This window comes from Chroicocephalus ridibundus, chromosome 9, assembly GCF_963924245.1.
Source record: "Chroicocephalus ridibundus chromosome 9, bChrRid1.1, whole genome shotgun sequence".
Lineage (NCBI taxonomy): Eukaryota > Metazoa > Chordata > Aves > Charadriiformes > Laridae > Chroicocephalus > Chroicocephalus ridibundus.
This window is the reverse complement of record NC_086292.1, coordinates 13,520,931-13,536,142: the sequence shown is the minus strand read 5'-3', so window position 1 is coordinate 13,536,142 and position 15,212 is coordinate 13,520,931. Positions and strand designations below refer to the sequence as shown.

Sequence of the window (15,212 nt, the reverse complement as noted above, 5' to 3'; positions counted from 1 at the left end):
TATTGTTAGATGACTAATGCTTTTGCAGTTCTAAGCTTTATGCCTTCTAGTAGGCTGCATGTGCCGTAAGGTCCATTTGTCATATTAAAAAGTAATGCTGTGTTTAAAGAGTTTGGGAAGCTGTCCACAAATTGTCCTCATGTTTGTGTGACATAATCTACTGAGTTCTTTCTTGCATTGATTCAGGACTTCCTGGAGTCAAAGGCCTGACTGGGGATGTAGGTCCACAAGGCCCTGCTGGTATGAAAGGCTTCCCAGGTCTTGATGGTGCTCCAGGATCTCCTGGTGAAAGAGGATTCTTAGGGCCACCTGGGCCTTTTGGTCAAGATGGACGTCCAGGTTTCTCTGGGCCAAAAGGTATGTGTTCCACTAGGGAAATAGTCTGAGATTACTGTGCTCACAAAAAGAAAACCCTGTTAATACTGATTTTTAGGCCCAACTTGTCAGAAGAGAATGAATTCCCAACTAGTGGTGGAATGCGTTTGTTTTGCTGCTGAGTTACGAATTACGAATGGTGGATTTAATTATCAAATCATGGTCATAAGGAGATACATCTTAAAGGACTTGGGCCCTTTTGGACAAAGAATCATGTAAAGCAAGATAGAAAGACAAGAACATTGAAGAGATGAGGAATATTGTATGAAATTTATAGAAGGGACAGAATGAACCACAAACCAAATGGGAAGTAAAAGTTTACATCTGTATGGTCATTAAGCACTAATACAATAGTTGGTTACTTGGAGAATGCTGTTATTTTATGCGGAGAGCAATAGAGCTATGTAACTGCATGTTGCTCTCTTGGAAATTGATTGGGTTTTGCTCTCCAGTGGAGGCAGAACCAGGCTCTCAAAGGTGAACTGAAAAGTGCTGGCTGAAAGTATCATGAGTGGAAGTGACCCATGAGAGAAGTGGCCGTGCTGTGCTTACACCATGAAGTTTTACTTCCCAGATTTGGGTGATTGGATAGACCCATGCTGCCTCTACCTGCCAGCTCGGTTGGTATGCAGTGTACCAGAAGAAACTAATTTTCCCTTTCTGTTTCTCAACTTTTCTATACAGGCGAGAAAGGGTCTTCTGGCCTGCTTGGTTTCCCTGGCATGCCAGGCCTGCCTGGTGTTCCAGGGGTGAATGGGTTTAAAGGAACTCCTGGTACAGCTGGAGGAAAGGGGAGCCCTGGCGCTGTGGGACTCCAAGGTCAAAAAGGTGAGAAACAGCTGAAAGGCTTTTGCTGACTATGCAGCAGAGAGACTTAGGACATCCTTCTGAGATGTCTGTGTATTTAAAGTTTTCTTCTAAATACTGTGTTCTTTTCTTCCTTGTGAAATACTTTGGCCTGGTTGCCAAAGATGCTGAGCACTCACTGATGAATTTGCATCAGGAGATATGGAAGTTCTGCTTTTGTCTGGCAGCCTCTAGTGTAATATCCTTTCTCTGTTAGATTATTTTGCAAGATTTCCTGACTTCTTATTTCTTCAGGTGACAGAGGTGATGTAGGTCCACCTGGGCTTCCTGTTCTTGGGCCTCCAGAACAGGCACTGCAGTTCAAAGGAGACAAAGGAGATCCTGGATTAGCTGGACTTGGAGGATTCCCTGGACCTAGAGGTATTTCACAACGTTGTAGTTAGCTGCCAGTATCAGTTGTTCAGTAACTGTGCTTATTCTCTGTGGAATATGGTCTGTTCTTTTGACAGTACCTGCAGTATTGCTGTTTTCTGTTCTCTCATTCACGTTCTATAGCAAAATTTGCATGTGGGAATTCTGATTTTTGAGAAAACAATTTTGAAGCTCGGTTCTGCAGAGCTTATGTCATCCCTTCCTCCTCTTTAAAGGGGAGCTTTGAATTTAGACAAATGAGCTGAATGTCTGTATTATGAAATGAAATTACAGTCTTTTGTATAACCCAGGTGATAAAGGAGTCCCAGGAAGCCGTGGACAGCCTGGTACCCCTGGTCCAATTGGGTCAGCAAGCAAAGAGAGGGGTCTCCATGGTGACCCAGGCTTCCCTGGTCCACCCGGACAGCCTGGGCTGCCAGGACAGAAGGGTGCACATGGTATCATAGGATTTCCAGGAATGCCAGGAGAGAGGGTAAATACCTTCTTAAGTATCTTCATCTTCTCTAAGTGCTTTTATGAAAATCCTGTGTTCTGATTGGTACTTCTGTAGCAAAGCAGCAGAAGCTGGCAGGATTTTTCCTTATAAAACTTCTAGATTGTTTTTGTTTGGCTCATACTGTTGAATGACACTTTGGATAGTATTTCTTCCTACATCTTTGCAGTCTGTTATCCCGCATGACCCAAACTTGGAACAGCAAGAATAAAAAGCAATGGCTAATTTTGTTTGGTTTTTTTTTTTTTCAGGGTTCAGATGGTATCCCAGGAACACTTGGGTTCCCAGGACCTATTGGCATCCCTGGTCCAAAGGGTAAGAAATCTTTTGTAGTGTGCATGGTCTTTCAGTACACAAAGTCCTAATATTCATGACTAAAATGAATGAGTCGTGTTCTACAAGTGTCCATTGCTCTCCAGTACATGTCCCCTTGTAAAGGGGCTTCATTCAGGTGGGACCAGTCCCAAGCCAAATGTGTAAATACTTTTTGGGCCTTTGAAAGTTTGGCCACAGCACTGTGTGAAGCATGTTGGACACAGTACAAGAGGCACCCTTCTCTCTCATCCCCCTGTGTCAAAAGTATAAAGGGCAGGATGTTGTGGAATTACCCATTAATGTTTGTCTTATCATGAATTTTCACGGGTGAATTTGCATCCATTGCTGTTTATCAGCATTTTCAAACTCAGGTACATCACTTACTATTGTCTTTTTTTGCTCCATGGATTTGAAGTATAGACAAGGTTTATTTTCATAAGCAAGGCTATTGAGCAGCCCTGAAAACTGCTCCCCACAGTCAATTAGGGAATGGCCTCCCCACCTTGTCTTTCTTTTCCAGGTGACCAAGGAGAGACTGTTGGCATTCCTGGCATTCCTGGAGCAAAAGGAGAGCGAGGGGACCCGGGGTTCCCAGGTAATGTAGCCCTTGATTGCTTACTTCAAGAAAGCAAAATTCTAGAGATTAAACAAGTTAGCGTTGCCCAATTTGGGATTTTTGTAATCTATAAATGTAAATACTTTAGTCCTCTCCTGGAAGTGAGATTTGAGGAGTCTGGAATCCAGGTGGTGCACAAATCTGGGTGATAATGAACATGCCTGAGAACAGCTCAATTCTAATGCTGTGTCCCACATCACTTCTTGAGGAGGAACTTGTGAAATTGCACCGGTATTTGGCATCCAGGGAGTCCAGTCCAGCGCCCAGACCATGGCTAAGCAGACACAAGTGCTGCAGCCTCAACATAACGTGTTTCTCATTCTCTTCATGCCTTCCTCCAGTTTGACTTGTGCTCTAGGCTGCTGTCTGTTTTTCTCCTTTCAGGAGAGAGAGGGAGAGAAGGACTCAAGGGTGAACCAGGCTACCCAGGAAACACTGGGGTCAATGGACTCAAAGGCAGCCCAGGAGATCTTGGCCAAGAAGGACCAGCAGGTACTGCGTTAGGCATCTAAGTTCTGCAGTTCGTGGTGTGACTGTGGAACAACCTCACCGTGCTGTTTCCTTAGCCCTGGTTGCCCTGTCTCAGCGGGGGCTTAAACAAGAAGGTTGACAAGATGATGGGAATTTTTCTTTGACACTAGTGTAAGGTGTCACCTTGTACTCTCGTGACCAGTCCTGTGGGTCAACCATGTGATGAATCCTACACAAGGGAAACCTAAAGGAATTCCTTTAACAAATGGGGAAGACCTCAGTTAGATACAAGCAGTAGCAATTTCTTTTCAGCTGCTTGTGGGCAAGCCTGCTCCAAAATCTTCCACTGCAACACTTCTGTCCGTTCTCACTCTAGAGCCAAACCGGCCCGGAAGGATGGCTGCAAGTGTCTTTGGGTAGTGGTGTAACTTCCTGGGAGATTCTCAAATTGTTATCAAGATTAAAGACGGGAGAACAGTGAAAGTCATTATTGGAATATTTTATTTGAAAAACAATTTCATTAGTTATTCAGTATGTGAACTGCTCCAGTGTGTCACATGGTGGATGATAAAGAAATGTCATTGCTATGATTAAAAAAAAAATCTATCAAATAAACAAATAAATAGCTTAATAAGTGCTATGCTAGTAGTAGTAATGAGGAGAGATGTGGATCTGGTTTTGCTTTATCTAAATAGCTGTTTATTCACACATCTTGTGAGGAGTTAAGTGCAGGAACAGAAGCTGTAAGATGGAGCTGTGAGCTGTTCCGTCCTGGAAGTGTAGTACAGGAATGTTTTTCTGCTTGTTTTTAGGAATTCCTGGAAATGCTGGGCTGAGAGGAATCCCTGGGCCACCAGGACCTCCAGGGCAGCCAGGATCTGTTGGATTCCCTGGAGCTCGTGGAACAGCGGGACCTAAAGGTATATGTGGAGCCTGCACATGGGGGGAGATATTGGGTCAGAAAACCAGTGTTTCGGCCAAGTATATCGCAGCAGGCAGGCAGCACTCTTGTGTGGGCCAGCTGTGCGTGGGAAATCAGCTCATTTCTTGGCAATGTTAGTGCAGGCACCAGCTGCACTAGAAATGAGCAGAGGAGTGGTTGGAAAGGGAGAGGCTTTCACTTGATTTGGATCACCAATGGCTGTTCACTGAGGGTAAAACTGGTGAGAGCAGTGAGAAAAGTTTCCATGAAGGGAGCTTGTGTGAAGGAAGACTTTACCGGCTGTGTTCCTCTGTGTGTCAGGTTTCTCATATGTGTTGTAGCCCCAATGAACCATCTTGTGCATTTCCACCTAACTAGATTATTTGCTTATTTGCTCACTTATGTGTTTCCAATGTCTCTTCAGGGTTTCATGGATTTCCAGGTTTAAATGGTCTGAATGGCTTGCCAGGCACAAAAGGGTCTCCTGGAACGCCAGGTAAAGGAAATGCGTAGTAGAAGGGTCGTAGCTGGAGAAACGCATACACTGGTCCATCATGAGAGCAGCGTTCCCCACAAAATTCCCCTATTTCACCCAGTTCTGGATTTAATTATAACCTGAAGAAAAACTTCCGGATACTGAATGTGCATGAAAAAATTCTTCTTTAATGCCAATAAGGATAGGATGCAGCCTCTGGAGTGAAGAAACTTTTCTGGTGATAGTTGTCCTTGAATTCCTGAAGGACTATGTCACTGCTGGAAAGTCTGTGGAAGGAAATCATAAAACTCTTCCATTTCTAATGGATGTTTGGTTTTAGCAGGGCAGCATCAAATGCTTGCTTTGAGTTGGGCTTAGCGATGGCATGTTTCCTTACTGCTTTCCATAGCCCTCCATTATATGGAGCTCAAGAAAGGCATCAGTAAAATCAGGTGATTTCTTTGATTAGATTCTGGATTCTGCATTTGGGAAGCTTCTGGATTTTTTTCATATTTTTTAATCGTGTGAAATAGAATGTGGTTCTGCTTCGCAAATAGTGTTTTACTGTATGTCAAGAAACGGAGAAAGACCTTTCCAGCGATTTGTTCAGTTACAGTCCTCTTGCAAAGCAGCACTTAAAATTTGTGGTTGACATTTTATGCATGAAAATGGACAAACAGTCTAGATGTGTACAACTCAAACAATACCTGTGTTTTCTTTGTTTAAAACATTCTCTACTGGAAGGTAATGATTTACAGCATGTAGATCCTTCACAATTTTCCTATCTGAGAGAGCTGCTTAGTATTTCAACTTACCAGAGTGACTTGCTGAACATCTCCCTGCAGCTCTTCCTGGGAGCCTTTGCCCTGCACCACTTGTGCCTCAGTGTGTCTTCCGCAGTAGTCTGTGTAAACTGATCTCTCCATGTTGGAGCATGAAGCCCACTAGATTATTTAAAGACCAGAAGCTTGAATTGCATCCTCTTGAAAGACACAGCATACAGGCTGGCAGGCAAATCCGGTCACAGGAGTGCTATTTTCACATCCTTGTGCAAGAGCTTGTGGGAAGACCAGAACAGTCATATGCTTCTCTCTCAGCACCTTGCACGTTGTTTAAATTCACTCTGCACAACTGAAAACAGCAGAGAGTAGTAAATGGCTAGTTTTTTATTACAACTCAGTTAGTTTAATAATTTAACTGCTATTAGGCAATTTGAATAGGGTTTCTTATCTTTGTTAACCATGTTTAATTAGGTCTGAGTGAAGCTGGACTGAAAGGCCCTGCAGGTCTCCCAGGTCCAAAGGGTGAAGAAGGTTCTCCAGGCTTGGGTAGAGGACCTCTAGGATTCCCTGGACCAAAAGGCTCATCAGGAGACATGGGTAAATACTGATGTTCTGGAAGCCCATCAGGATGTATTGCAGCTCAGGTTAATGGGTTGCATGGTCAGCAGAATTACCAGAGAGAGATACTATAAAGCCACAGAGGTGGTTAGTACTTTGACAGGTAAATGTTAAATCTGTGATGTGGCTATATATTTGAGAAACAGTTGGTTACATAGTTCTCACAGTGTCTATACCTGTCCTGAACAGCGGAATATAGCAATATTTCCCCTCATGTAGTGAGATGTCTTTGTTCCCCTCAATTTAAATGCTACTCAGTCACTACTTTTGTCCATGTTTGTGAAGATCACTGAAAAACTTTGGGTATATTCTCTCACTTTGTATTTCTTATTCTAGGTCCCCCTGGTCCTGTGGGACTACCTGGCTTGCCAGGAAAACCTGGAGTTTCTCTTCCTTCTGATATACGTGGGAGACCTGGGGATGCTGGCCATCCAGGAACTGATGGGAGTTCAGGTATAGAGAGAGGCCTTTTAAGGAGAGTGGATTCACTAAGGGGATTTCTGTTTGTTTATGTGCTTCCTTTGAAGAGGTCTGAGGGGAAATGACTTGAATGGGTACTGACACTTCAATAACTTGGCGCTTAGATCAGGCATCGAGAATGAGATCTGTTTTCGGTTCCTGCTGTTGAATCCTGATTTGATTTAGCGTGTCATTGAAGTGCTCTAGTCCAAATTAATTTCACCTATTGTGGTACTAAAGACAGAGTTGGACACTAAGGTAGGTACTTCAGTCCAGTGTAGTATGTCTAAATTTGGACACCAGCTCCATTTTGGACTTTGGTTTCCACAGCTGTAATCATAGGCTCTGTGTGAATATCGGAAGTATCCTGTGTGAGTTGGGAGGCAGCAAAGCTTCATTGCTACTTAGAGGTACATAAGAAGCACTTGCCGTAGGGTTGACAGCAAGGATAGTTTGAAAGATTTGTCATGATGGCATTGGTACCCATTCTGTACCTCACAGCCTTGTTGGAGAGGCTGAGACTCCCCAAGGATTTGAAACCACTGCTCTCGTTCTGCTAGGGAACGTCTTGAGTCACCAGGCTTTCTACCTGGTGAGGCAAGGGCTATGCTCAGGCCCAGAATTTGATGCTAAATTACTGTGGTTAAAAGGATTTAAAAGTTTATGAGACCTAAGTGGATATAAGGGGGCGGGGTCTGGTCCTTTGCCTTCAGGAGGAGGACACCCCTGGAAATATAGATACTCAAACAATGCCTGTCCTCTAGAAAGACGTGCTGGGGGTAGCCCCAGTGTTTACTTTGCCCCGTGAGCAGATTGTGCTAATTACCCCTGTTGTTCTAGGTCTTCCAGGTCCTCAGGGACCACGAGGTCCCCCTGGCCCAGCTTCTGACCAAGGTGACACAGGCAATCCAGGTTTCCCTGGTGTTCTTGGCTTGCGAGGCACTAAGGGTGACGTGGGACCCACTGGTCCAATTGGACTCCCTGGGGCATCCGGATTCAAAGGTAATTTTTCCTCGAAAGGGTCTGGGTGCGGTTTGGCAGCTGTCACCTTGACAGTATCAATGGCTATTGTGTGATTAGTGTGACTGCTTTGGAACGGCAGGATCAGGATCCTATGCTTAACCCCTGAGGTCTTTAGCTGTGTATCTTTGCAGGTATAAGAGGTGAGCCTGGCCTTATGGGGATGCCAGGTAAAGATGGGCCTCCAGGGGATCCTGGTTACCCTGGGCTGAAAGGTGAAATGGGCCGTCGAGGTGAGTGCTGGAGGATTTGAAAAGCTGTACTTCATTGCACATGGTTTGGGCTGGGGAAAATTTCAGAGCTCTCTTAATGGGCTTATTTGGGGGACTCATAGTTTCTTAGATGCTGAAATAAATTAGAAAGAGCTTGACGTACCACTTTTTACAAAGATACCCAGTGCTGATGTACTAAGGCAGTCTTGATTTGACTTTGTGTCAGTATTATCAAAACTGTGAATTTTTTGTGGGGTACTTACACTGTCATTTGTGCCACATGCAGGTCTCCCTGGCCGACAAGGGGCTCCAGGTATAACTCCACAGCCAGAAGAAGTCACAGCCCCTGCAGGCTTACCTGGTCTGCCAGGAATTGATGGGGTCCCTGGCTTTGATGGAGATCCTGGATTTCAGGGCCCAGCTGGAAAACCAGGTAAAAAGCAGACTCAGATCACCGAAATGCTGGCCTTCTGGAAGAACAGCATTACTTTTGCAAATGCATTAGGAAGGGTTACAGTTTTTTCTAATAAAGGAAATAATTCCAGGAAAATGAATACAAATATCTTTGTTTATTGTTATTAGAATGTATTTGATAAGTTCTGTTCATGCACTTGTATATAGTCTTTTAATTAGGTTTCTAGAATTAGGTGCAGCAGCCTGTGATGTAGCTGGTATGACACAGGCTTTGGTACTAGCAGGTGGAGTTGTCATGGAAATGATTCACCACTGAGAATTATTTGAATTGTCAATGAACTACTGTAACTGGAGAAGTGCTGGGAACTTCAGCCTGCCCCACTGTCATTCGTATTGTTTGGCAAAGCAACTTTCGTGGTTCTTACACCAATTGGCTCTCCTAGGCCCAGCAAGGCCCCGTGATTCCTTTCTCAGTGCTGCCATTTAGGCGATTTTTAAATGTTAGTATTCTCTTTTATTCATGAAAACTCCTAGAGCGGGAGCATCACTTAGCTCCAGTCCTTCCCCTCAGGTGCTATCCTAAATCCCATCACAGGGAATAGAGCTGTGTTAGTTCCTGGGTTCCTGTTGCCAGTTCCTAAAGTGAGTAAATGTGCAGGGAGTAAAAGCTGAGAGCGCCTTTATTAACACTGGTCAGGCAATCAGGTAACAGATGCTGCAGAGCAACAGAAAGAGAGAAGTTCACTGGGAAATGACCCCTATTTATACTGTTTTTAATGCTTAACCTTTACAAAAGTTGTGCAAATGTACACCCATCTGTTTCCCAGTCACATGTGTCTTTATACTAATATTGACCTTCCACATTACTGATCACATGCTGGGTGTCTCGCTCTGTGCATAACGCCTTCTGTCTCTTTATACTATTTCTTTATATTTTAACTAGTAACATCCCGAACACTTATTTCATTGTTGGCTTATCCAATCCATGCCAGAACTTTCTGGTTTGGGGTCAGGACAGTCCTGAATGGATTTTAAAAGTTCCTAGGCAGGCATCTTCTCTTACATCCCACTAAATTTATATTTTGAGCACCCTTCACTGCCCTGAGACTAATTTTTAAAGATTTGCCAGTCAGATGCTCATCATGGAATAGTGGGCAAGGTGAATTCAGTTCAAGTCAATGGCTCTAATTTTATATAATATTTAGGCTGAACACCAAGGCTTCTGGTTTTAAAAAAGGGTGAAATCAAGCAAAAAAAGTGCCTTTAAGTCTTAAGCAAAATTTCAGAAAGGTAGTTCAACTTTCTTCAGCTTACAACAGCTGCACCATTATACTAGAGGATTCATGCTTTCACAGGCTTTTCACAGTCTCTTGTGAGACGGAGATGAGAAGAGTTCACAGACTTCCACAGCCGTCAAATTGAAACCTGAGTCTTAGGTCCAATGTGGCTTCAGACTAAAATCAGTAGCTTATCCCAGATCTCAGTGCTGCATTTTCAGGCTTGTCCAGGTGTTCAGCTGCATCTCTTGATCCTCTAACAGACAATCGGATCATGTGGAATCCCTGTATGGAGTTAGTTGTTTGTAACAAGAGTGAAGAGTGAGCTCTCAGCATGGCTGCTGACAACGTATTTCTCTTCTGAAACATGATTGCTGGACTGAAGGCATTAGTATGAGGAAATAATGGCAGTAATAATTGTATTTCATTTCAGGTACAAAAGGTCTGCCAGGAAGACCTGGTTTGAAAGGACGTGATGGTTTACCTGGATCACCTGGCGTAGTTGGGGATCCAGGACCTTCAGGTGCCCCAGGACCACAGGGATTTGAAGGTAATTTTATAATTTGGGGAGCACAGATCAGAAAGAAGCAGTCAGTAGCATTCTTTTTGCCTTACAGATTCTGCAGAGACCCTCCCCAACACCCAATTACCTTGGGAAGACCAGGGGTTGTACACGATCTTGTGTCTTGTATCTGCAGTGAAGTAAATTTAATCTTCAGTGAGGAAGATTATGTCACATGTCATTGTTGTCTGTCGCTGATGGTGTTTCCCTACGTACAGTTCTGAACATCTTTTGGTTGTAAAGTTTTGTGGATGTGGGAGTCATCTTGAAGATTTAAAAGAGCGAAATGGTATTCCCAGAGAAGACAGCTTTCAGGGCTGGATGGTAAAGGGACAGTGAGGACAGCGAGAGAGAAGTTTTTGCTTCTGCTGCAGATTTGTTGTACCACTTTTGGCCTTTCTGTGTCAAAGGAATATCATCATGAAGAACGCTATAGGAAAAATGAGTTTATTAGGTTTTGGTTGGTGCTTCGAGATCCTCAGAATTATTGTACGGTGAGATATGTGCTAACACATTGGCACCAGAGTTGAGAGAAAGAAAATTAAATGAGGTAGGAAATAGGTGGGTGCCGCTGTGAAATGACTGCTTTTGGAACTGTTAAGTCTAGTTACTCGTACAACAACCATCAATACGTGGGCTTCTCATTGTACAAGACTGACATATAAACACAATGACAGCAATGCCAAAATTGGGTATAGAGCCAGCTGATGTCCACACTGCGTATTAGTAATAGTGACTCCTTTTCTGTCTTCTAGGTGTTGCTGGAAAGCCGGGCTCACTTGGTTTGCCGGGAATGCCTGGTCGGAGCGTGGGCGTTGGATACACTTTAGTGAAGCACAGTCAGTCAGACCAAATCCCACCTTGTCCCGTAGGGATGAACAAGCTCTGGGACGGCTACAGCTTACTTTATGTGGAGGGGCAGGAAAAGTCACACAACCAGGATCTTGGTGAGTTGACAGAATTCTCTCACGCATAAACAACGTAGGCCAAAATCACGTTTCAGATGAGCAATCTTCATTGGTATCGCAGGCAGTTGTAGTAGAGGTGGTGTAAGTCTGCTTGGCCAGAGTCTGTACTGGGAGCAATCTCACTTGTGCCATCCTCCGCCACTCATGTCTGGTGTGTATGAGTTGGAGCATTTGGCAGATGCTTGATATGACCATTTCTCCAATTTTTCCAGGTTTTGCTGGCTCGTGTTTGCCTCGCTTCAGCACCATGCCTTTTATTTACTGCAACATCAATGAAGTGTGCTACTACGCCAGCCGAAATGACAAGTCCTACTGGCTCTCCACCACTGCTCCTATCCCCATGATGCCAGTGGACAGTGTTCAGATCCCACAGTACATCAGTCGTTGCTCAGTGTGTGAAGCACCTTCCCAGGCTGTGGCTGTGCACAGCCAGGACATCACGATCCCACAGTGTCCCATTGGCTGGCGCAGCCTATGGATAGGATACTCTTTCCTTATGGTAAGGATGCTCTTGCTAATGCAAAAGCAGCTTTAAACATTTCTAGGTCTCCTCTTTGATTAGGTGACTTGAGACTGTATTCTGAGTCATTTACAGAAAACTAGAGCCCTGTAGTTTCTTGCCCCAGTGTGTTTATTTTTTATCAGCTGGCCTGCTGTAGGCTTCCTGAGTTTGTTCCCATTTAGCTGGCCGCCTCACCTGGACGGCTCAAGTTCAGTAGTAACATTGACGCAGTAGTTCTGTATTACCACAGATATTCTCTGTTCTTCAACCCTTTAAATGTGGAAATGCTAATTAAGTTACAGTATTGTCTTAATCCCCAGTCTCAGTGGAAAAAGTAAAACACTTTCCATTGCACTCTCCTAGAAGCTCATTAGTCTAAGATTGTTAGAAAAGTATGAAGTCAGCATTATTGTTTCCAAATTTTCCCAGCTTGCAAGTGAAAAGCTTGTTTTCCATTATGCCATGCCTGTAGATTCAGCCTGAGTACATTCCTTTGCTTGTTCAGCTCTAGCCCTGACTCAGAAGACAGATAGACATAGCCAAGGTATCATTTTGGTTGCCTGTTTAACTCCTTTTAACAATGGAACTGGAGGACTCTCCTGTTTGCCTCCCATTCTGTTTCTCTGAAGTCATTTGAATTGGCATCTTTTTTCAGCATACTGCGGCTGGTGCGGAAGGTGGAGGTCAGTCCCTTGTCTCGCCCGGTTCTTGCCTGGAGGATTTCCGTGCTACTCCATTCATTGAATGCAACGGTGCTAGGGGAACGTGCCATTACTTTGCAAACAAGTACAGCTTCTGGCTGACAACCGTTGAACAGTCGCAGCAGTTTGTCAGCGCTCCTCCCTCAGAAACTCTGAAAGCAGGACAGCTTCGAACAAGGGTCAGCCGTTGCCAAGTGTGCATGAAGAACTTGTAGTAACAAAAATGCAGTCATGTTAACAGTCTTTGTTACCTAAGAGTAGGCATCACCGATGTGCAGAAGGATAAATTCATAAACCTGCTTTGTGTGTGGTTGATGGGTGAATCAAGACAGCCAGAATTCTACAAAAATTGAGTGTCAAGTCCAGGAGTTTGACTGCGCACAGAGGAGGAAAACACCAGTGCTCTGAAACCTCTGATTTTTTTATGGAACATGGTGCTATGCTTTTAATTCAGTGGGGTTTTTTTTCCCCTCATTTATGGCTACCTCAGAAAGTCTCCGCGAGTTCCTTATTCAGACCAAAGACAAACTGATGTCTCGCATCACACCACTCCTCTGTCCGAGGCACGTACCAGTCACCAAGAGAGACTTTTCAACAGTTAAGCTTTATTAGTGTCTTTGCAAACAGGATTTGGTCTAGTGTAAGGGAAACGAAATACAGAGCTAGCTAAAATTTATCAGTGTATTGTAGGTGACTTAGAAACACTAAGAATTAATGGTTGATAACTGACTTCCTTAGAACGACTCAATTTGTTTTGCTTTGCTTATTGAACAGATGGGCTGTTCTTTCCTCCAGTGACAGGTAATCCATTCTAATGCAGACTCTCATCCATGGTTGACTTTAAAGAGCTACCCCAGTGAAAAATGCAAATATCGATGTGAAGGTGAATCCAAAACACCTCTAGCATTTTTCATAGCTTTTTACTGAAATATATTCCAGGAAAAATGTTTATTTCAAGGTCTGTGCTTATCTTCTTGCAGTCAAATGATGTGCAGCCACCAGAAACATTTCATTACTATGAACGTAAGTTTCCTTTCTGAGGTAGCCCGGGCACACTTGTTTTGTAGATATTCAAGCTGTGTGTATTTGAAAAGTAGAGGCTTTACTAGGTAGCAGGCAAGCTTACGCACACTGAAGTAAGCAGTTATGGATATACATTTGTTACTTCTACAGGCACGATGTGTTGGGTTTTTCTTCCTCTGGGCTTTATTTCTGTTAGTTTAAAAAATTGTATTTCTGGTGTATGCACTGTTAACTAGTCACACTTTCCTTCAGGGCATAATTAAAGAGAAGTGCCTCTAACTGTATTATGCTTGTATATTTTGAGGGACAGTCGTGAAAAAGGTATGCTAATATATATAATGAATTCATTTAGTTGGGCTAAAGTTATTATTATCAACCCCTCTAGAGTGAAGCATATGAAATCCTTATATATTGACATTCCAGGACCTTTGAAAGAAGTGCCTTGCAAATACACTATCCCCTTGGCTTAAAAATGTTTAAGAAAAAAATTGTTCAGAAAACTATTATTAATACAAGACCGAGACGTTATTTTAAAGTATTATCTCTTTCTAGGTTCTAGGGCTCTAGCTCTATCCAGCGAAGTACTTAAGAACATGGTTACTTTTAAGCAGACAATATTTTTGCCTTTAATGATTATTTACATGCATAATATAATACTATCTTCCGAGATCGGGGTCAGAGAGCTCGGCATGTTCTAGAGTTGAACCACACTGGAGACAAGCAGGGAATTTATGAAGAACAATTTAGTCTTAATTATTTAACTCATTCCTAATTGGAAGAGGTCTGCAACTGGTTTGCATGTATCTTGCAAATACCTTTAAGGCCTTTTAACACTCCTGCGTGGCAATCCTTTTATGCAGAATATCCAATCTACTTCTTAGCTGTCCCAGCACAGACAGATCATATTGTATTTACATCTTGGCTTATGCAAATACAACTTTAGAACACTGTGTACGCACAATTAAGCTCACTTCTTTTTGAAAATTTGTGCAAATAGCTGGCAAGCTACAGTGAATTCTCCAGCCCTTGGGCTCCCACAGTGCTATAAAGAGGGGTGTCAACCAGGTTTTTTGTCTACAGGGACTTGGTTTTATTTTTGAACACGGCCATGTGCAAATACATTTATTATTTTTCCCCAGAATCGGAGCCTTACGCGTTTTAAGCACTGCTGCCTTTAGGGAACTGCTTCTATTGCAATAACCTGGCTCCGCTGCTATCACTGTCCAAACTTCCATCCAGTTCAACACGGCCAGCCTGTTCCCCCACCAGCTGTTCTCTGTCAGGTGTGTGCGGGGGGAATGCCAGTCAGCAGCCATTCTTCCCTCAGCCCCATTTTCATAGATCTGCTTACCCCCACCACAAATACACCTTCCAGAGGTCTGCAAGGCCAAGACCTCCTCCCTGAAGAGCATGTACACAACAGCTAAGAGCTACCTGGGGAATAAGTATGCTGTACTCCACTGATTGATTTTTCTTTTTAATTTATTTTTTAACTTAGGTGCTTCCATTTTTTTTTTTTTTTTTTTTTTTTTTTTTAAGCAGTCACTGCTCAAGACTGAGCATTTCAGAGCAAGGGCTTCATTTTTGTCTGTGGGGAGGAGAGGGCTACAATTGCTGTTACACGAACAATAAGGTCATTAATTAATTAAGAAGTAACGCCTTGTTTTTAAAAAAACATGCAGCTGATCCATGGAGAGGGGGAGAAAATGATATTTTTTCTAAGTGTATAGTTTCCACACTGTGGCTAATAGACACTGAAGGTAAACAA

The 15,212-nt window shown here is 43.3% G+C and overlaps 1 protein-coding gene across 1 annotated transcript in view; it reads left to right on the top strand.

Annotated features, from left to right (window-relative positions):
* The window catches only part of COL4A6 (collagen type IV alpha 6 chain), a 137,374-nt gene extending 122,235 nt beyond the window's left edge, over window positions 1–15,139 (top strand). The window contains exons 28-45 of the mRNA XM_063345456.1: window positions 187–357; window positions 1,060–1,203; window positions 1,477–1,602; window positions 1,905–2,086; window positions 2,359–2,422; window positions 2,943–3,017; window positions 3,423–3,530; window positions 4,322–4,429; window positions 4,856–4,927; window positions 6,160–6,285; window positions 6,643–6,759; window positions 7,606–7,767; window positions 7,920–8,018; window positions 8,284–8,430; window positions 10,122–10,238; window positions 11,006–11,197; window positions 11,431–11,717; window positions 12,376–15,139. Coding sequence (XP_063201526.1) covers window positions 187–357; window positions 1,060–1,203; window positions 1,477–1,602; window positions 1,905–2,086; window positions 2,359–2,422; window positions 2,943–3,017; window positions 3,423–3,530; window positions 4,322–4,429; window positions 4,856–4,927; window positions 6,160–6,285; window positions 6,643–6,759; window positions 7,606–7,767; window positions 7,920–8,018; window positions 8,284–8,430; window positions 10,122–10,238; window positions 11,006–11,197; window positions 11,431–11,717; window positions 12,376–12,636 — 2,558 coding nt within the window. The 3' untranslated portion in view covers window positions 12,637–15,139. The remainder of the gene's footprint in view (window positions 1–186; window positions 358–1,059; window positions 1,204–1,476; window positions 1,603–1,904; window positions 2,087–2,358; window positions 2,423–2,942; window positions 3,018–3,422; window positions 3,531–4,321; window positions 4,430–4,855; window positions 4,928–6,159; window positions 6,286–6,642; window positions 6,760–7,605; window positions 7,768–7,919; window positions 8,019–8,283; window positions 8,431–10,121; window positions 10,239–11,005; window positions 11,198–11,430; window positions 11,718–12,375) is intronic.
* Window positions 15,140–15,212: the final 73 nt, after the last annotated feature.